The sequence below is a fragment of the Sorex araneus genome, chromosome 5 (genome assembly GCF_027595985.1).
Source record: "Sorex araneus isolate mSorAra2 chromosome 5, mSorAra2.pri, whole genome shotgun sequence".
NCBI lineage: Eukaryota > Metazoa > Chordata > Mammalia > Eulipotyphla > Soricidae > Sorex > Sorex araneus.
The window spans coordinates 90,581,362-90,601,570 of NC_073306.1; the positions used below are offsets into that span (position 1 = coordinate 90,581,362).

Here is a 20,209-nt window from a genome sequence, read left to right on the forward strand (position 1 = left end):
GGTTGGTGTTGTATTCCTCCCAGCCTCAAAGCCACTGTGCTTTGTGATTTTACACCACTCACGTGACCTGCTGTGATGAGGCTCTGCTGTTGCTCTCCATGCCTGGCAGCCAGCTTCTGCAGCCAGCTTTGAGATGAGAACAGAGCCAGTGACAATGATGAAGCTAACTGGCTGAGATTAGAGGGAGGAAAGCAGATTGTCTGGGTTTGCTTCCCTTCCTGGTTCATCTTGCAGAGCAAGTGAGATATGAAATTATAGGAAAGAATATAGGGAAGAAAACATGCAGGAAGCCTGTCCTGCAAGAACTGAGTTTCTGGAATCTTCTAAGGGTCTGGACCCTTCTAAGGGGACTAACACTTTGTGACAATGAAGGGATTGTCTGCTGTTTCAAAACAGTTATGGATATTCCTGAGTCTGTACTGGGGCCAGGCTTAGGGGAGGAGGCCACTGGGCTGATCCTTTAAGTAATTTCCCAGTATAACTGGAAGGGTGACCTGAAAGTTCTAGCCTCTCCAAAGGCCCTTAGAAGTCTTCACCACTACTCTTATTATCTTACCAATATTTTCCCTTAAAAGTTCTTATGCTGGGGCTGGAGCTATAGTACAGCGGGTAGGGCGTTTGCCTTTCACGCGGCCGACCTGGGTTCGATTCCCAGCATCCTGTATGGTCCCCCGAGCACTGCCAAGAGTGATTCCTGAGTGCAGAGCCAGATCTCAGCCCTGAGCATCGCTGCGTGTGACCCAAAAAGCCAAAAAAAAAAAAGTTCTCATGCTGTTCTGGAATATTGAATGTCTGTAATAAATCGTGAAGAACTTTGTAAACCACAGTGTTGTACAAGGTGTAAAGAAAAAATAAAAGTGAAAAAGAAAAAAGTTCTCATGTTGGGCCAGGGAAATTAACAGTGCCAGAGCACAGACTTTACATGGAGGAGGTATGACTCTAAGAGGTGAGAATAATGAAGACCAAGACTTGTGTTATACTGGTTAGAACCAAGGGAATTCAGGATGAAGGACCAGGTGCCTGATCAAACAAATCAATCTAATAATACATTTGCGTACATAAAAACCACACCCTCCTGTGCTATTTGTCAGGGTGACCTCCCAGAGTGACCAAGTATAATCAGAATCTGGGTTACACCTTCCCAGAGTCCTCCTTCTTCCCTAAAACATCATGAATATTCCATCCCTAATGTTTAGCCCTATTCCTATACTTATATAAACATATTTGTAAGAAATGGCACTATGCTCTCTGGCATATGCTACATTCTGACACGTAGAGTGCACACAATCACTTTTAGTCTTTAATAATTTTTTTCTATTTAAAAAACAGATTCTGACTTGTCCTTGAGTTCTTTCCTGTGAGGAACAAATGAACATAGTTCCCAGATCAGGATCTGAGGCCTGTGGTTCTGACTGAGCACTTCCTAAGTCAGTTCTGCCTCACATTTCTCTGTCCTAGATACTTCTTTCCCCTCCTCTGTTACTTTATTTTTATTTTATTTTTTTTGCTTTTTGGGTCACACCTGGCGATGCATAGGGGTTACTCCTGGCTTTGCACTCAGGAATTACCCCTGGCTGTGCTCAGGGGACCATATGGGATGCTGGGATTTGAACCCGGGTTGGCCGCGTGCAAGGCAAACGCCCTACCCGCTGTGCTATCTCTCCAGCCCCCTCCTCTGTTACTTTAAATTGGGGAGTGCCTTCTTCCTTGATTGAAGTCTTCCATAACACCCGCTTGCACACCACCCCTCCCACACTGGTTCTGTACCTGTTCAGGTTCCCACAGCAATTTTATCATGCAATTTCAGGTGAATCTGACAACTAATCTTTAGTTCTTGGCTTGCCTGCTCCCTTATGTCAGTGAAACACAATTATAAAGGAATCTCATGTTCCCTTTAAGAACAGCACTGTAGGGGCTGGAATGATAGCACAGCGGGTAGGACATTTGCCTTGCACACGGCCGACCCAGGTTCGATTCCCAGCATCCCATATGGTCCCCTGAGCACCGCCAGGAGTAATTCCTGAGTGCAGAGCCAGGAGTAACCCCTGTGCATTGCCAGGTGTGACCCCAAAAGAAAAAAAATAGCACTCTAGCACTGTGGTCCCATTGTTCATCAAGTTGCTTGAGCAGCCACCAGTAACATCTGCACTGTGAGACTTGTTACTGTTTTTGGCATATTGAATATGCCATGGGGAGTTTGCCAGGCTCTGCCATGCTGGGCGGGATACTCTTGGTAGCTTGCCGGCTCTCTGAGAGGGACAGAGGAATCGAACCTGGGTCAGGTGCATGCAAGGCAAAGCCCTACCTGCTGTGCTATCACTCAGAATAAACCCATAGAAATAACACAGGTCAGAGAAAGCTTCCAGGATTTGGAGGTGGGGGATTTAATGAGGTGCTAATTCTCCTACTACACTATGCCCTATGGTAATTGCATTTTATATAGGTTAACATTATAGTACTGACATGGTTCCAAATTCTCCTTGAATGTCTCATATCATCCAGAATTGATTTATTTTTTTGGAGGGGGCTCCCAAGTAGGGTTTAAACAGGGTCAATTCTGGGGATTTTTTTTTTCTTTTTGGGTCACATCTGGCGATGCTCAGTGGTTACTCCTGGCTCTGCACTCAGGAATTACTCCTGGCGGTGCTCGGGGGACCATATGGGATGCTGGAAATTGAACCTGGGCCGGCCGTGTGCAAGGCAAATGCCCTACCCACTGTGCTATTGCTCCAGCCCCCATTCTGGGGATTCTTGACCCCACAGCTCATGTCTTGCAGTTTGGTGCTTCGCAGACCTAGCATCACTGGGGTTGGGGGGGTCTCCAGGGGCCACCTAGGAATGCTCAGGAACCACTGGGACTACAATGTTGGTGGTGGGAAACCCAGGGCCTTTGCAAATCATGCATGCAATATTCTTTTTGGTTTTGGGGGCGTCATGCCCAGTGGTGCTCAGGGGACAATCCTGGCAGTGCTCTGGGAACCGTATATGGTGCTAGGTTCTGAATCAGTGTTGCAGCTGTAGGCTCAGGCCTTAACTTTTGCACTACCTCACTGGCCCTACATTCTAACTTTTTCAATTATCTCCACAGTCCTCAGAAAGTTTAGAATAAGCAATCCTACCTCAATTTCTCTAGCTATTCAAAATTCATTTTTTCTTCTGTGGGTTTTCTTTCTTACTTTCTTTTTTGTTCCTTTGTTTTTGGGACACACACAGTGGTGTTCAGGGCTTACTTCTGCGTCTGCACTCAGTAATCACTCCTGGCAAGGCTCAGGGGACCACATGTGGTGAAGGAGATTGAGCCTGGGCCTGCCATATGAAAGACAAGCACCCTGCCCACTGTACTATTACTCACCCCCAGGATAGGGAATTCCTTCCTTCCTTCCTTCCTTCCTTCCTTCCTTCCTTCCTTCCTTCCTTCCTTCCTTCCTTCCTTCCTTCCTTCCTTCCTTCCTCCCTCCCTCCCTCCCTCCCTCCCTCCCTCCCTCCCTCCCTCCCTCCCTCCCTCCCTCCCTCCCTTTTTTCTTTCTTTCTTTCTTTCTTTCTTTCTTTCTTTCTTTCTTTCTTTCTTTCTTTCTTTCTTTCTTTCTTTCTTTCTTTCTTTCTTTCTTTCTTTCTTTCTTTCTTTCTTTCTCCCTCCCTTCCTTCCTTCCTTTCCTTTCTTCTTTCTTCCTCTCTTCCTTCCTTCTTTCTTTTCTTTTCTTTTCTCTTCTTTTCTTTTCTTTTCTTTTCTTTTCTTTTCTTTTCTTTTCTTTTCTTTTCTTTTCTTTTCTTTTCTTTTCTTTTCTTTTCTTTTCTTTTCTTTTCTTTTCTTTTTTTGCCTTTGGGTCACACCTGGCAATGCACAGGGTTAGTCCTGACTCGTACACTCAGGAGTTATTCGGTGCTCAGGGGATGCTGGGAGTTGAACCAGGGTCAGCCGCGTGCAAGGCAAACGCGCCCTGCCTGCTGTGCTATCACTCCAGCCCCTCCTTCCTCCTTCCCTCCCTCCCTCCTTTCCTCCCTCCTTTCCTTCTTCCCTCCCTCCCTCTCTCCCTCCCTCCCTCCCTCTCTTCCTTCCTTCCTTCCTTCCTTCCTTCCTTCCTTCCTTCCTTCCTTCCTTCCTTCCTTCCTTCCTTCCTTCCTTCCTTCCTTCCTTCCTTCCTTCCTTCCTTCCTTCCTTCTTTCATTTTTGGCAGGGGGTCCTGGTTTAGGTTATATCGGCCAGTCACATCCACGACCTGGGCTGCTCCCAATTCTGTGTTCAGTGATGCTTCTGATCATTACTTAGGGACCATGCAGTGCTGGGAATCGAACCTGGGTAGGCCATATGGCAGGCTAAGGGTTTACTTCTGGTACTATCTCTCTAAACCAAAGAGGGGAAATTTTTCCTACTGGCAGTGTTTGTCATCTCTGTAAGAGCAAACTGAGAAAAAAAATTAGAACATCCAGGTTTGGGGTTTACCTGGCTCTCTTCAGTGTCATCAGGAGATAATGGGAGATTTTTAAAAAAGGGCCAAAGGGCTGGAAAGATAGTACAGTGGGTAGGGCATTTGCCTTGCATGTGGCTGTGTTTGATCCCTGGCATCCCCTGTGGTTCTCTGAGCATCTCCTGGACTAATTCCTAAGTGAAGAGCCAGAAGTAATCCCAGAGCACAGTTGAGTGTGGCCTAAAAACAAATCAACAAAAAGGGGTCAAGTGAGAATAGATAGACCAGAACTAGGGGCATTTTTTCTTCTCTTTGTTTTTGTGATTCTGGGGATCAAACCCACTTAAGGCAAATGCTCCACCCAGGCACTGCGGCTATCTTTTTGTTTGTTTGTTTGTTTGTTTGTTTGCTTTTTGGGTCACACCCGGCGATGCACAGGGTTACTCCTGGCTCTGCACTCAGGAATTACTCCTGGCTGTGCTCAGGGGACCATATGGGATGCTGGGAATTGAACCCGGGTTGACCCCCTGCAAGGCAAACGCCCTACCCGCTGTGCTATTGCTCCAGCCCCCCCCACCACACTGCGCTATCTTGATAAATTTTCTCCTTCAGTTCTTTTGTTTGTTTTCATGGGGCCACACCCAGATGTGCTCAGGGCTTACTCCAGGCTCTATGCTCAGGGGTCATTCCTGGTGGTGCTAGAGGACCAGATATGGTGCTTGAAGATGGAACCAGTCAACCACATGCAAGGCAAGTCCCTTACCCCCTCAACTACCTCTCTGGCCTGAACTTTCTCCATTAGTTCTTCTAATGAGAATATGAATCACTTAATGAAAAGGGAATAATGTAGTACCAAAGTAAGAACAACAAAAGACCTTTCCTTTATGCCCTTTTTGGGGCTTCAAGCCATTCCTTGGCCAGGCCTCACTTACCTTGCCCTCAGCCTAGCTAGCTTTCACACCAAGTTTGAACTGGCTCTCGGGAGAGATGAACCTCGGCTACCAATGTCCACTGGAGAATACCACAGTCCTCCATCCAGCCTCTCTCTAAAGAGATGGTGAGCTGAGGACCGGTGACCAAGAACACTCCTAGCTGGCCCTGCCCTTAAACCAGAGGCAGGCGCAATGATTAAACCAGAGGCAGGCGCAATGATGTTGATGCTTGAGTAAAGGGTTTCTACTCCAGCACAGTGATGAGGGAATGCAGCTCCAGCACTCACTGGGCCATTTGAGAGACAAGCCACCCATCTGGGAGTCATATACATACAAAGTATGGGTATATTTGGCAGGTCTGAGGCAAGCAGAAAGAAAGTTTGGTATTCCATAAAAAAAAAAAATTGAAATAAAACCACAAAGATCGGAAATTCAATCTTCTTCTGGTAAGGCCACAGTGAAGAGCTGCCCAGCAGTGGCTGTTGCAGGAAGCTGGCGCCCTGAGTGCCACAGGCTTGCAATGTGACGGCCACGGGGAGGAGGCAGCGAGGCAGGGTTGTGCCTCTCACAGGTCCATGTCTGGGCCTCCCGACGATGTCTTCAGTGGCACCGAGTCAAATCCGTCAGGGGTCCTCTGAAAGAGAGATGGTGACAGGAGCTGGCTGTCGCACAGGTCGAGGGTGAAAACAAAGGAGAAAAACGGAAAACAGGTGCTGGAAGGCCTACGCCCAGGGCTCTGTGACACAGGGACACTTGAGGCTCTTTGTTCTTCCCTCTAGTTAGAGAGGAAAAAATCTTTCCACTTCCTGCTTTGCATGAAGACTTTTTTTTTTTTCTTTTTGGGTCACACCCAGCGATGCTCAGGGGTTACTCCTGGCTTTGCACTCAGGAATTACTCCTGGCGGTGCTTGGGGAACCATATGGAATGCCGGGGATCGAACCTGGGTCGGCCGCGTGCAAGGCAAACGCCCTACCCGCTGTGCTATTGCTCCGGCCCCACATGAAGACTTTTTTACAGGAAGACCTAAGGTTCTGGGGGCAAATTGCTCTCCCATTGGTTAAGTATGCATACATATATAATATATATAAATTTTATATTTATATACACATAATATATAGTTATGTATATATTTTAGCATATATTATTGTTATGGTCTGGAGCAATAGCACAGTGGTTGGGCTTTTGCCTTTCATACGGCCAACCTGTGTACGATTCCTCTGCCCCTCTCGGAGAGCCCGGCCAGCTACCGAGAGTATGGAGCCCGCACAACAGAGCCTGGCAAGCTACCTGTGCGTATTGGATATGCCAAAAACAGTAACAATAAGTCTCTCAATGAGAGACGTTACTGGTGCCCGCTCGAACAAATCGATGAGCAACGGGATGACAGTGACAGTGATCATTGTTATATATAAATATATATATATATATATATATATATATATATATATATCCCCAAGGCCAAGGTGTTGCCCTAGCATTCAGCACAAAGCAAATGAAATTCAGCAACTGAACACATATACCCACCTTTCCTTCCCTTCCCATCCCTCTGCCTTTCCACCCTCCCAGGCCATTCTGACTTGGATGAACCAGTTCAGAACAGAAGTGGGGTGTAGGTGTGGGCCAAACAGGCTATGGGGACTGTATCCCAGGGAAGCTGCTAGCCCCACACCCAGTGACCATGTTGTCTGTGCTGCGTTTATGAGCTTCAGACTCACTTGCCCGCCTACACAAAGCTGGCTCTGCCAGCTGGGAATTGCTCCAGAACAACAGGATCTTGGTGATGACTCAGCTGCACCCTCCAATCCAAGGCCCAGGCCTAGACAGGCAGCTGGAGGACAGCACCCCACCCTGGTCAAAGGAGAGCCTGTCTGCTCTTCGGAGTGGATTCACAGGGCCAAAGTGATAGTACAGAGGGTAAGGCGCTTGCCTTGCTTGTAAGTCAAGCCAGGTCCAACCCCTGGCATCCCATATGGTCCATTGCACCCACTAGAAGAGATTCCTGAGCATAGAACCTGGAGTCAGCCCTGAGCATTGCTGTGTGTGACCCAAAACCCAAGAGAAAAATAAAAAGAAGTGGATTCAAAAGGTCACCTCTGACCCTTCATCCTTGCTTTGTCCCTCCCTGCCCTAGGCATCCCCTTAATCCCCATGAAAAGCCAGAATAGTGGTGACTGAGGGCTGGGTCAAGCCCTAGGCTGGAGCATGGGTTGGGACAGGAGTAGATGTGGGCCCAAGGGAGGCCATGTTATTTTGGCGATACACAAGACAAAACCCAGCATTTTCAGGGCACAGGGACAGAGTAGAGTAGAGGGCAGTGCAGTGGTCTCTGCACAGTGGGTGGGCTGCTCAGTGTCCCTGGACTGAGCTGTGTGGCCCAACTCCCCTACCTTGGAGGTGAATGACTTGATCTTCCCAAAGAGTGACCTCTTGCTGGTGAAGATGAGCTCGTCCTCCGCGTCCTCGCCTTCCATGATGGCGCAGCTGTCAGCTGCAGGCAGGTCGCAGTCCTTGAGGGTGGCATTCATCACCAGCTTGGAGTACTTGTACTCTAATCTGTGGCACAGGCAGGGGGAGGACAAGGTGGGCGGGCTATCACTAGATACCCAGAGAGAGCCCCAAACAGCCCTGCATCTTGGCTAAGGGCCCAGAAGCATAGCAAAAAGCAAAAGCAAAACCAAAACAAAAGGTCTCAGGCTGGGCACAGAGCTAGGGAATCCTCGGGCCCTCTTCAGTATCTTTTGTCCTTTAGTCTGGCTATTGCCGAGACCTCAAAGCTTAATCAAAAACATTGAAATTGGTAATATTAGCACACAGGGCTCAGCCTGTAGCAACATGTTAGTAATCACTTATACAAGGGCTTAATGGCTCCAGGGTGAGATACAACAATCTTCACACGCTTTCCTCTAAGGAAAGTTTTTGGGATCATATTGAGCAAATTATTCATAACAAGCAATACAAAGTAAATTATTTAGGTCCTGCTACTGGGGCAGGTGTGGGTGTGGTTGGGAAAATTCCAAATAATGGTGGTGGGAAGGTATAATGGTGATGGAATTGGTGTTGGAATATTGAATGCAATAAATTATTGTGAACAACTTTATAAAAATAAAATTAAATTAAAAGAACAACAAAACATTAAAATTGGGGCTGAAGAGAGAATACAGGAAGTCAGGTGCTTACTCAGCTTCCCCTAGACCTGCAGATGGATCACAGTGCGGGGTCACTCCTGAGCACAAAGCCATGGACAGCCCAGAGCCCCCCTGGGTGTGGCCCAGCCTTCTCCCACCCCACAATATCTATGGAAACACAAAAACCGTTCCTTTCTGTTACAAATATCAATAAATCAAGGCCACTCTTCCCTTTCCTCTCGACACAGAGACACCAGGTGGCACCATCCCTGTGCAGGAGGCTTGAAAGGCCTCTGGCCAGGGCCATGGAGTCTGTGCCAGTTTCTGAGAAGAGCCCTGAGTTTATCCTCTCCTCCCACCTGCCTAAACAGTTCCCAAACACCAGCCTCCCGTCACATACTTTTGGTTCTTTTTCCAAAAGTAACAGGTCAAGACGGTGAGCAGGATGGCAGTGCAGGTGCCTGCAGAGATGCCAACTTTCAGCCAGAAATCGATGGTTTTGCAGATGGTGACTCTCTGCTCGGGCAGCGAGATGCCTCCAGCACATTGCTTTGGTTCCCGCCACACATAAGTCGTCTTCTGCGGTGGGCAGAAAAACAAAGGAGTGAGAAACTCAGTTACTCCTTACCACCTTTCCTTCTCCCTGGCCCCAGTGGGGACCCCTACCTGGATTCCGGCCACGCAGCTGCTGACGATGGCGTGGTAGTCGGCCGCAGAGCAGAGCGGGCAGGCGGCCACGCTCTCCCACAGGAAGTGGAAGCTGCAGCCATCACAGGTCCCGTCGGAGCAGGCACTGGCAAAGCAGAAAGAAGACGTGAGCACTCATCCTCCCAGGAGCGGTGGGAGGGTCAGGAGGGAGCCCTGCCATCGCCGAGTTTGCCGGTGCCATTCTCTCCTCGCCAAACTGTGGGCCCCGCCAGAATCTTTGCAAATAGCCCTTAACCCGGGACCGCTCTCCTGGTCCCCTGTTGGAAATAGAACTTCTGGCCTCAAATGAGCTTTTTTGGTTTTTTGTTTTTTTCTTTTTGGGTCACACCCAAGTGATGCTCAGGGGTTACTCCTGGCTCTGCACTCAGGAATTATTCTTGGGGGTGCTTGGGGGACCATATGGGATGCTGGGAATCGAACCTGGGTCGGTCACGTGCAAGGCAAATGCCCTCTCCACTGTGCTATCACTCCAGTCTCTCGATTGAGCTTTACCAGAGCTCTTTTGGTGTCTGGGCCTGGCAGTCTCCCTGACCAGCGCCCAGAGGAGTCTGTCTTCCCCAGGCACATGGGACCTTTGGCAGAAATCAGTCTGCTGGAGCTTCCTTGGTGAGGGACAAGGAAAGGCCTTCGGGCCACACTTGTCTGTTCGGTATTTCACTGTGATGCTCTTGATCGCAATTATTTGACATTGTGACATTGCTGCTGTGTCGAGTTCTCCAGCCTGGCTCCCCATTCACTTGAGCAGTTGTTTACTAGGAGTCGTTAATTCCCAGACCTTCTTCCTCAAGACACTGGAGTGCCTCAAGATATTTTGGTGGGGTGAGGGGTGCTAGAACAACCTTACACATGTTTGCCACAGGTGACTGACCCAGGATCCATCCCCTACACCCCATATGGTGTCCTGAGCAACACCAGGAGTGATCCCTGAACACAGAGCCAGGTGTGGTCCAAAAATGACAACAACAAAGAGATAATTGTTGGCATTATGTGAAAAAAAATTTTTTTAATGGGGGGGGTACTGTGTAGTCAAATTAATTTGGGACTTCTGGATTTAGTGTGTTAGGTGATCAAACTGGGTCTTTTTGTTATCAAGCAATTCATAGGATCAATGAAACCTTTCCTCATTTGAATAATATAAGTACATTCCAGATATCTTGAAAGTCCTCAAGTGTCTCATGTAATCTTCACAATAATCCACTGAGGGATTGATTTTATTTTCCCCTTGGGCCATGCCTGATCATTCTCACAGTTTACTCCTGGGGCTCAGAGGACCATATGAGACACCAGAGTTGGCCTTGTGCAAGGCAAGCACTTTTACCCTCTGTACTATCTCTCCATGCCCCAAAGGATTTGATTATCACTTCATTTTCTAGATAAGATAAGGGGAAGGTCTAAGGAAGAAAAGAAATGCATTTATAGTTACAGAGGATAAGATTCCCACCTGGGGGCTGGAGCATTAGCACAGCCGGTAGGGCGTTTGCCTTACACACGGCTGACCCAGGTTTGAATCCCAGCATCCCATATGGTCCCCCCTAGCACTGCCAGGGATAATTCCTGAGTGCAGAGCCAGGAGTAACCCCTGTGCATTGCCGGGTGTGACCCCAAAAGCAAAACAAACAAACAAACAAACAAAAAAAGATTCCCACCTGGTTTTCAACCTTAGCTGTTAGCCACTGTGCTCTGTACCTGTCTCAAAAATGGTCTGGGAATCAGAGGAAACACTTTGTTTTTCCTTTGACCTCATTCTTTTCTTTGGTGGGTGGGCTGGGTTTGGGTCACACCTGGTGATACTCAGGAGCTAGCTCAGCTCTATGCTCAGGAGGGACCCTTGGCAGTGCTCAAGAAACCATAGGGATGCTGGGGATTTGAACCATGGTCAGCGAGATGCCAGGAAAGCATCTTAACACCTGTGAGTTCTCTCTGGCCCTCTGCCTGGTTCTTGCCACTTGAAGACTGGGAGATAGTACTGTGACCCAACAGCCCTGAGAAGCCCTCGTCTCAGACCACCAGAGCCTCAGACCATCTTCCTCTGCTCCTTCTTTCCTCAGTGATCTCTGGCTCTCAGGACGGAAGGAGTCCAAGGAAGGGAGACTTGGTTATATCCCATTACCTGGGTATCGACAGAATTCCAGGGGCTGGTTTCAGTGGGCTGCATCGAAGCCGGATGGTAGCCGACCTCCCAGAACTGCAGGATTGGGTCACATCGCTGGATCTGCAGAGAAAGCCCGCCGCCATAGGGTCACGCTATGCCACAAGAGAGCCACCAAGGCTGCCAGCACAAATTGGTCCCCTCATGTGGGGAAGACACAACATGGGCTTTAGACTGGCACACTGGGCTGTGGCGGGGGACGACAGAGGCCTGGGTTTACATGGGGATAAGAGATGGGGAAGCCAACCCAGAGAAAAGCACTTGCCAGAGTCTCCACAGTGGGAAAGAGAGTCAGCCTGGGGACCCCACAGCTCTCTCTGCCTCCAGGGCCGGCAGGCCCCCAGTAACCCCCCCCATTCCCAAAGCTGGGCTGAGGGCACCCCCAGCCTTTAGCTGTCATTTCTGTTAGACCTCAGACTCATTCTGGCTTGTGGCAGGTAAAAGGGACATGATAGAAGCTGTGGGGGCTGGAGCAATAGCACAGCAGAAAGGGCATTTGCCTCTTACATGGCCGAACTGGGTTTGATCTCCGACATCCCATATGGTCCCCCAAGCACCGCCAGGAGTGATTCCTGAGCACAGGGCCAGGAGTAACCTCTGAGCATTGCTGGGTGTGTGCCTCCCCCCCGAAAATAAAGAAAAAGAAACTGCGGGGGAGCCCCCAGTTTCCATTGAGAGAGGTTGATCTCTCGTCTTCACCTATAAAAGAAGATCACATCTGGGATCCCCACGGAGTCCGGGTGGAAGAGTTCGGCGGGGGACAGGATGCCGTCCAGAGTCATATCTGTTGTCACTCCTGCCAACGGGTAGCTCCCAGTTAGCCCTCACCTGGGCAGCCTCGGGTGAGGGTGCTCTTAGAACCTGTCACTGTCCCATCTCCCTGACCTGTGGTCACAGGAGGTGAGCCAGAGGCCCAGGAGGACCAAGAGGTCCCCAGGGAAGCCTGATGCAAAGGGATGGGACAAGAAACAGGTCCGGGCCTCCCCTGGAACTGGGGGCACCACTCTCCCCGTGTGCAGTGGGCAGTGGACTCACTTACCCAGAAGGCGGTCGGCGAGGCTGACGGGCTGTGAGGACACGGCGGCCTTGTAGCCTGTCACCTGTGGGGGGATGATGACAGCCTGGCAGATGAAGGCGCTGATGAACTTGGAGAAACCCAGCGTGCCCTCAGGCACCCGGAGGTCAGTGACATTGTCGGTGCACACAGCCATCTTCTTACCCTGGGGGGCAGGGGTGGGCAGGAAGGCGGGAGCAGTTAGAGGAATATCCCCTCACCCCATTCCCACTGCCCCAAAGGGAACCGAGAGCAGTGTCTCACTTCTATGCTAGCCTCTGTGAAGGGATTCATCCCAGATCTACTTGCGAGGCAGACTAGTGGGGAGAGAAGACAGAATTACAGCTGGGGCTCCCTCATTTCTAGAAATGCCAGCGGGGGCGCTGCTGAGCAGGGCTGTTGTGGGGGCACTGACGTGGAGATCTAGTCCACCTGCCTGCCCATTAAGGAACTTTTTTTTTTTTTTTAATCTTTGGATCTGGCAAAGATAACCTGGCAATGCTCAGGAGTTACTCCTGGCTCTGCACTCAGGAATCACTCCCGGTGGTACTCTGGGAACCATTGGGATGTCAGGGCTTGAGCCTCGGTAAGCCGCGTTCAAGGCAAATGCCCTGTAGGAGATGTCACATAACTGAAGCTTTCTGTTTTGTTTTTTTTATTTTGTTTTTAGGGCACACCCCAGAGTACGGGGGCTATTTCTGGCTCAGTGCTAGGAGTGTGGGGTCATTCTTGGTGGTGCTGGGGAGCCATTGGGTGCCAGGGAAGGAAGCTGGGTCTCCTGCCTGCAAAGTCAGAACTCAGTCCACTGAGCCGTCTCTCCAGTGTGGGATTCCTTCGCTAGTATCATCTCCAAAAACACACATGTTCTTGCATGTTGCAGAAGGAGCTCAGTGATGGCCTTGGTGTCAAGGCCTTGAACACCACATGGAGGAGGGCTAAAGCCTCAGAATTCCCTGCATTTTGCTCTGTCCACTTGCCAGCTGCTAACCCTGGCTTCCTTGTGATGAAATCATCCTACAGATACTGGGGTGAGGGGCTTTGGAGTTCTGTCTTGGACTTTGGGATTCTAAGAATTTGCAAGCACGAGCCAAGGCTGCTGGCTGCTGGAATGCTGGTAAGGTCTCTGCTTAGCTGATAAGACCCATCATGCTATTTTCTTTTGTTGTGACAGCAAATAAACATGGAGGTGAACCAAGACCCATTTATTTTACTTTCTTTTACTGTTGTCTAGAAGATAAGTGGCAAGCCCCGTGGTTCCTAAAGAATGCTGTTTGAAGGAAAACAACTTCCTCCTGGCTGGTTCTCACTCAGCAGTTGGAAGGACTGAGGGTGAGGTAGGAATAAATAGGGACCTTGTTTCTGAACACTTTTATTTTCCTTATATAAATGTTTGGAAATTATGACTAGAAAGTTATGACTTAGCTTTTGGAGAAAGAGGCGTATGGGAGAACAATCATTTGTGACACCCCCCCCCCCCCCCAGTGTTTTCTCTCTGTTCTCCTTTGTCCCTCTGCGCTCTGAGCTGTTGGTGACCCCTGGCCATTCCCATCCCATGGGCACTGCGCCCTCACCTGGTTCCCACAGAGACTGACGGTGAAGTGATGGAAATACTTCAGCCCTTTGGAAGTGAAGCTGGGTCCACCAGCCAGAGAGGTGGTGTTTTCCAGAGCCTGGAAGTTGTAGTCGAAGGTCCGGGAGGGGGTTTTGACTGAGAAGGTGCAGTCGTTGTAGCACAGAGAGTGGATCTGCAGGGAGAGGGCCCCTGAGGCTGTGGCTCAGGCCAGGCTTCTCCCCGCCCAGTCTAGGAACACCCCCCACCCCTACTCCTGCCTGCCCCAGCCTGTGGGGTGAAAGAAGAAGCAAGGATTAGGGGGGATGTGGGCCTTCAAAGAAGTAGGACAGAGTTCCTGAGCCACTGAATTCCAAAGGGGTGTTTGTTTCCCTTCCTGGCTCCATTTTGGTGTCCCCACTGCGCAGTAGCCTTTCAAAGCTGCCATTCCCTGCCATGGTACAGGGTAGCAGAGGGAGCACCAGGGGAAGAAGGTTCAGCAAAAGCACCCAAAAGGGGTAGCCAGGTGCTAAGTCGTGGTTTAGTGGCAGAACACTTGCCCAGTGTGTGTGTGTGTGTGTGTGTGTGTGTGTGTGTGTGTGTGTGTGTGTGTGTGTGTGTATCTGTCTGTCTGTCAGTGCATCCTATCCCTGACACCACTGGAAAATAAGGAGGTGGACAGAATATATGCCCCGAAGAGATCGTCAGGTGTCTGTCTACTGCTGCAGTTATAGCACAGCTAAACCAAGCCTCACTGGCAGAGGGTGTAGGTCAGCCTTCCAGGCACATGGCCTTGCTGGTGTGGCAGAGTATACGTTCACTTGATGGCATGAATGAACACTAGACAGCTCCTGGCTGTCGGACTGAGTCAGACAGTAGGTGGGGTCGCCGCAGTGCCTGTCTGCTTGGGGAGAAGAGGGTAACGCCGCCTAACCGTGGCTAGGCAAAGGAGGGCTGTGTTCCTGGAGGCAGCACGTGCCCACAACAGCAGGCTGCAGTGAGGCTGAGCCTGAGCCACAGAACCCTCCCTCCTCCTCCACTTCTGTCTCTGCACTGATGCCAAGTTACCCTTTGGACCAGTCACCGATCACCAATCAGACGGTCACTGATCACCTCTCCCGCCCTGAAGATGAAACTTGTCCACAACTGAGGCCAAAGTCCTGACAACCAACAGCTATAGCTAAGAACCCAGGTTGGCATCTCCAGGTCCCTGGTCTGGGAGCATCTGAATGGGAGGGCTTGGGGACTGGGGACAGACCCCTCAAAGCCCCCTGGGAAACCCAGTGCCCTCAGCAGGGCTCCATTCAGAGGGTGTTTGTTGGGGTGCAGGGCACATGGCAAACACCTTATTGCTCTTGGTACCCGGGCCGCAGGGCATGCAGGCCTGGGAGCCATAGGGTTGGTGGGCCTTCAGGATCGTGTTCGGGGGGCACAAGTGGCAGGTGCCCAACTCCCGGTTGATGTAGTAGCCAGCAGGACAAGTGGTGCAGGAGGAGCCCAAATCAGAGGCCTCCAGGGCACACGGACGGCAGTAGGATGCCACCCCGTTCATCACATTGGTGACGTTGATGGAGTAGATCTTGGCGACGTCACTCGTGTACTTTCTGCCCTGCACACAAGGAGACAAGAGGAAAGGCGGGGGCCTGAGGCAGTGGCAGCAACCGAGTCCTCTGGAAATGATAAAGAGCCACTTCATCCCTCCCCCACCCCCACCCGCCCCCCACCCCACCCCGTGCTGCTTAAGCCAAACCTTAAAGCATCCCATTCCTTTCATTTAACAGTAGCTCTTTATGTGCACGCTGGGTCATTTTAAACAATTTAAAAGGATGCACAGAAATTATTTTGTGCCAGAGGGAAAATTGAGTTCTATTATATGGGAAAAGAAGGTTCTTTTCTTTGTAAAAGAAGAAGTACATTCGTAGTGAAATCAAGAATGTAGGGAATATACTTCAGATGTTAAAGGGGGTCTCCCTGGGAGGGAGGGTTATGAATGATTTTATTTCTTTTCTCTTGCCTCTTTCTATGTTCCAAGTTTTTTGCAATAATCCTGCATGATCTTGAGTTAAGAAAACTGGAGTTTTGGCACTATATTATTATTATCTTTTTTGTTTTGTTTTTGTTTGTTTTGGGATCATACTTTGCAATGCTCAGGGGTTACTTCTGTCTCTGTACTCAGGAATTACTCCTGGCGGTACTTGGGGGACCATATGGGATGCCAGGGATTGAACCCCGGTTGGCCACATGCAAGGCGAAGGCCCTACCCACTGTGCTATTTCTTTGACCCCTCTCTCGTTTTGTTTGGATTTTGGGTTATATCTGAGGTGCCACCTAGCTACCTGTGCTCACCAGCTTTCTGGGTGGTGCTGGGGATTAAACCCAGGATTCCAGCCTGTACCAACTGAGGAGTTGGTTCTCTAGCCCCTTGAGTTATTATCATTAGTTGAAGCAACAGGGCCATCAAGGCTGGCCAGGCACCAGCCACGTCCTAAGGCCAGGACTTCCAGGCAGGGACATCCCTGGAGCAGCTCACTGTGCCATCTTCCTAGAGGTCCTCTGACAAGGCTCGATGAGTGCTCTTCCAAGGACTGGGAAAGGCTGTGCTCTGCCTGGCTGCTTCAAACCCTTGAATTCTGGAGAGTTCTTTGCTAATACTGGGAAGCCTCTCCTGCCTGGGGTGTGGGCGCAGAGGGACTTACTGTTTCATGAAAGGTGGTCCTTTGGAAGGCCCAGGTGAAACTCATGGTTGCGTTCTCCTCAATGATGTAGGTGTAGGACTGCTTGCCTTTGCTCCCTTTCCACGTCTCCACGGGAGTGTTGGTTCTGGAGTTCACACCCTATACCCCAGACAGACGAGTAAGAAGAGCACATAGGCTGGGGGCCCTGGGAGGTGGAGGGGTTCATCATGGTGGAACAGACCCAGGTTGGGCTGCGAAGACCCCTGATATCAGTCTGGGCCCTCACTCTGTGACTTCACCAAAAGCTGAGAGGGGGCCTTTTGTGGGTGCACCCCAGGGGTAGATGGGGCCAGCCCTCCTGGTGGTCCTGGGGAGCCCCTGCACAGGTCAAGAAAAGCAGACAGACATACCACCATGAAGTAGAGCTCGCAGTTCACAGAGCATATGGTCTCAAAGACAAACGTGATCCTGGCCACCTCCTTATTCTCTGTATCTGCCATCACCGACTTTGGGGGTCTTTGTGGGCCAGGGAGGGGGGACAGAGATGAAAAGTTAGTTAGTGGTAGAGGCCACTGGTAGTCATGGATCTACTGGGGGCCAGGATTAAGTTTCAAACTATAGGAAAGAGCACAGACTCAGTCCAATTCCTCCAGTCTAGCTTTGTGGCCTTGACTTAGCCCAACTGCATGTTCCTATGCTTTGTAAGACAGAGGTGATGAGATTTCAGATTTGCTCCTTGTCACTGCTGTGAGAGCCAAAGATATAGTTGATGTGGACACTGGAGCCAGGGAGGGAACTCAATGACTGGAACACAGACTTTGCACGAAGGGGCCCAGGTTTCATCCCTAGGACTGTGTGGTCCCCTGAGCACCTCTAGGATGACCCCTGAATACAGTGCTGGGAGGAGCCCCTACGTCCAGCAGGTGTGGCCCCCTCCCAAATGATAATAATAATAATAATAAATGTGGAAGTGTTTTGCTTCCTGCTATGCAGTTGTTCTGTGAGTGTATTCCCTGGGTAGCAGCACCCAGAGCTTATTAGATATGTGCCCCTCAGGCCTCACCCCAAATCCATTAAGTTAGAATTTCCAGGTTGGCTGGAGCAATATTTTGATTTGCTCTCTCAAAAGTAGAGCCGGTATGGTGTTTACCTTGCATGTAGCCAACCTGGGTTTGATCCCCGTCATCCCATATGGTTCCCTGAACACCACCATGACTAATTCCTGAGTGAAGAGTCAGGAGTATGCCCTGAGCACCTACCAGTATGGATAAAAGATCAGAAAAAGAGATTTTCAGGTTAGGCCAGAGCCCTAGGACAGTGGGCTTGCACAACATGGCCTACCCTGGTTCGATCTCCAGCACTCCATATGGTTGGATACTAGAGTCCAGCCAGGATTGATTACAGAGTGCAGAGCAGGACTAAGCACTGAGCATAGCCAGGTGTGGCCTGCAAACAAATATCCAAAAAAGACTCTGCCAAATTAAGGTGATTCCTAGGCAATGAGTGGGCACGATATTTATCATAAGAGAGATTTTCTACAGCAACCCTCAGCAACCCTCAGTCTGTGGCAGTGGATTCTCTGCAAACTGAAAAGCACCTTTTTGGAATATTAGCCATCTCCACATCCCCAGGGGGAAAAAAAAGCTTGAAGTTTGCTTACTTGGGGAGTATGGTGCTACCAACAGGTCAACCTGTACCTGCAGGGTGAGTGCATCAGCAGCCTGATGGTGCCTTCAGGCTTCCTGACACCCCAAAATTGCCGCTGTGCCTTTGGCCAGACCCCAACAACTTGGGACCAAGTTTACCAAGAAATTATATGGCCGAAAGTTAGGTATGTGGGAGCCACACCCACAAACCACCTCCGGCTCAGATATACAAGCTCATTTATTGGACTTATTTCAGAGACCCATAAACAAATCTTGAGACCAAAAGCCACAGTTAATGTTGGACCCGTGCATGGCTGAACAGACTGGGGTAAATCAGAGGGGGGCAGAGCCTAAGCAGAGCCCCCAGTAGCCACTTGCTTCCACAATCCAAAATTACCCCCATATCCCCGGCCTGACTCCACCATCTCAGTATGGACCTCATCATGCTGAAAATTCTGGTGAGTTTTGCGATTGAAATCTCCAGGCTTTCTCAGAGTTGGGGTGGGCTTCCTCCCCCCACTTCCAATACTCATGGAAGCACTGGCAGTCATCCCCACGAACCAACCCCAGGCCATCCTGTAAGCTCTACTACTAGCCTTGCTTCAGAGACCCATAAATAAATCTTGAAAGAGATCAAGAGCCACAGTTAAGCACAAACCCGTGCATGGCTGAACAGACCAGGGTAAATCGGAGGAGGACTAGTTGGCCTGTGCCCACCCAAGCAGAGCTCCAGACAGTCACTTGCTTCCACAGTCCAAAATCACCGCCATACTCCTGGCCTGACTCAGGCTGCCTCCCTCACCTCCCTGTACTCCTGGAAGCCTCGGCAGTCACATCCACACCCCAAAGCTGCCACCCAATTGAAAAGCTACTCCAGCCTTACTGTCCTGATAAAAAATACTGAACACCCTGAACAAACACCATGACCTCTTAGCACCTGTATTGCAAACCATAATGCATAAAAGGAAAAGCAGAGAGAGAGAGAGAGAGAGAGAGAGAGAGAGAGAGAGAGAGAGAGAGAGAGAAGGAAAGTGCTTCCCATAGAGGGAGGCTAGGGGTGGGGGGTGCTGGGGAATGGTGATGGGGAGACGGGGGACATTGGTGGTGGGAAGTGTACACTGGTGGAGGGATGGGTGCATTGTATGACTGAAACCCAATTATGAACAGTTTTGTAATGGTCTATCTCATAGATATCCAATTAAAAAAATTAAAAAAAAGAAGTAATGTGGAGTTCACGCCCAGTTCAACCAGCTTAATCAATGGCTGAATAAATAGCAGTATTCCTACATTAAAAAAAGTTTGCTTGGGGGCTGGAGAGATAGCACAGCGGGTAGGGCGTTTGCCTTGCACGCGGCCCGACCCGGGTTCGATTCCCAGCATCCCATATGGTCCCCTGAGCACCGCCAGGGGTAATTCCTGAGTGCAGAGCCAGGAGTGGCCCCTGTGCATTGCCAGGTGTGACCCAGAAAAGCAAAAAAAAAAAAAAAAGTTTGCTTACCTGGAAAACAAAGGATTTATCTGCACAGTTCTAAGAAATGCAAATTAAGGAGGCAGGGAAACTCACTTTTTCTCTCTCTCTTTTTCAAATTTTGGGTCACACCATATGTGGTGCTGGGGATAGACCCCAGGTTCACCACATATGAGGCTGGTGCCTTACTCACTGTACTTTCTGGTCTGGGAATCTTTTTTTAATTAATTTTTAAAACAACTTAAGTTTTTATTTGTTTTTGAGACACACATGGTTCTGCTCAAGGCTTACTTCTGGCTTTGGAGCTACTCCCAGATCAGTGCTCAGGGGGTTCTCTAGTGGTGCTTGGGGAACCAGGTGGTTCTTGGGGTTGAACCTAGGCTTCCTGCATGCAAAACGTGAGCTTCAGCCCACTAAGCTAGTTTTTGGGCTCCATGAGAAAGCTTTTATTTTTTTAATTTTTTTTCCATGAGAAAGCTTTTAAATGAGAGGATGG

General features: G+C 49.8%; 1 protein-coding gene across 5 annotated transcripts in view; it reads right to left on the reverse strand.

Annotated features, from left to right (window-relative positions):
• Positions 1-5,555: 5,555 nt before the first annotated feature.
• The window catches only part of ELAPOR1 (endosome-lysosome associated apoptosis and autophagy regulator 1), an 89,213-nt gene continuing 74,559 nt past the window's right edge, over positions 5,556-20,209 (reverse strand). For all 5 annotated transcript variants that reach the window (XM_055140752.1, XM_055140754.1, XM_055140755.1 and 2 more), the window contains 11 exons: positions 17,010-17,115; positions 16,621-16,758; positions 15,270-15,533; positions 13,947-14,120; positions 12,361-12,541; positions 12,021-12,117; positions 11,283-11,384; positions 9,131-9,257; positions 8,865-9,043; positions 7,727-7,892; positions 5,556-5,972 (listed from right to left, as the gene is read on the reverse strand). In XM_055140752.1, coding sequence (XP_054996727.1) covers positions 5,904-5,972; positions 7,727-7,892; positions 8,865-9,043; positions 9,131-9,257; positions 11,283-11,384; positions 12,021-12,117; positions 12,361-12,541; positions 13,947-14,120; positions 15,270-15,533; positions 16,621-16,758; positions 17,010-17,115 — 1,603 coding nt within the window. In that variant the 3' untranslated portion in view covers positions 5,556-5,903. The remainder of the gene's footprint in view (positions 5,973-7,726; positions 7,893-8,864; positions 9,044-9,130; positions 9,258-11,282; positions 11,385-12,020; positions 12,118-12,360; positions 12,542-13,946; positions 14,121-15,269; positions 15,534-16,620; positions 16,759-17,009; positions 17,116-20,209) is intronic.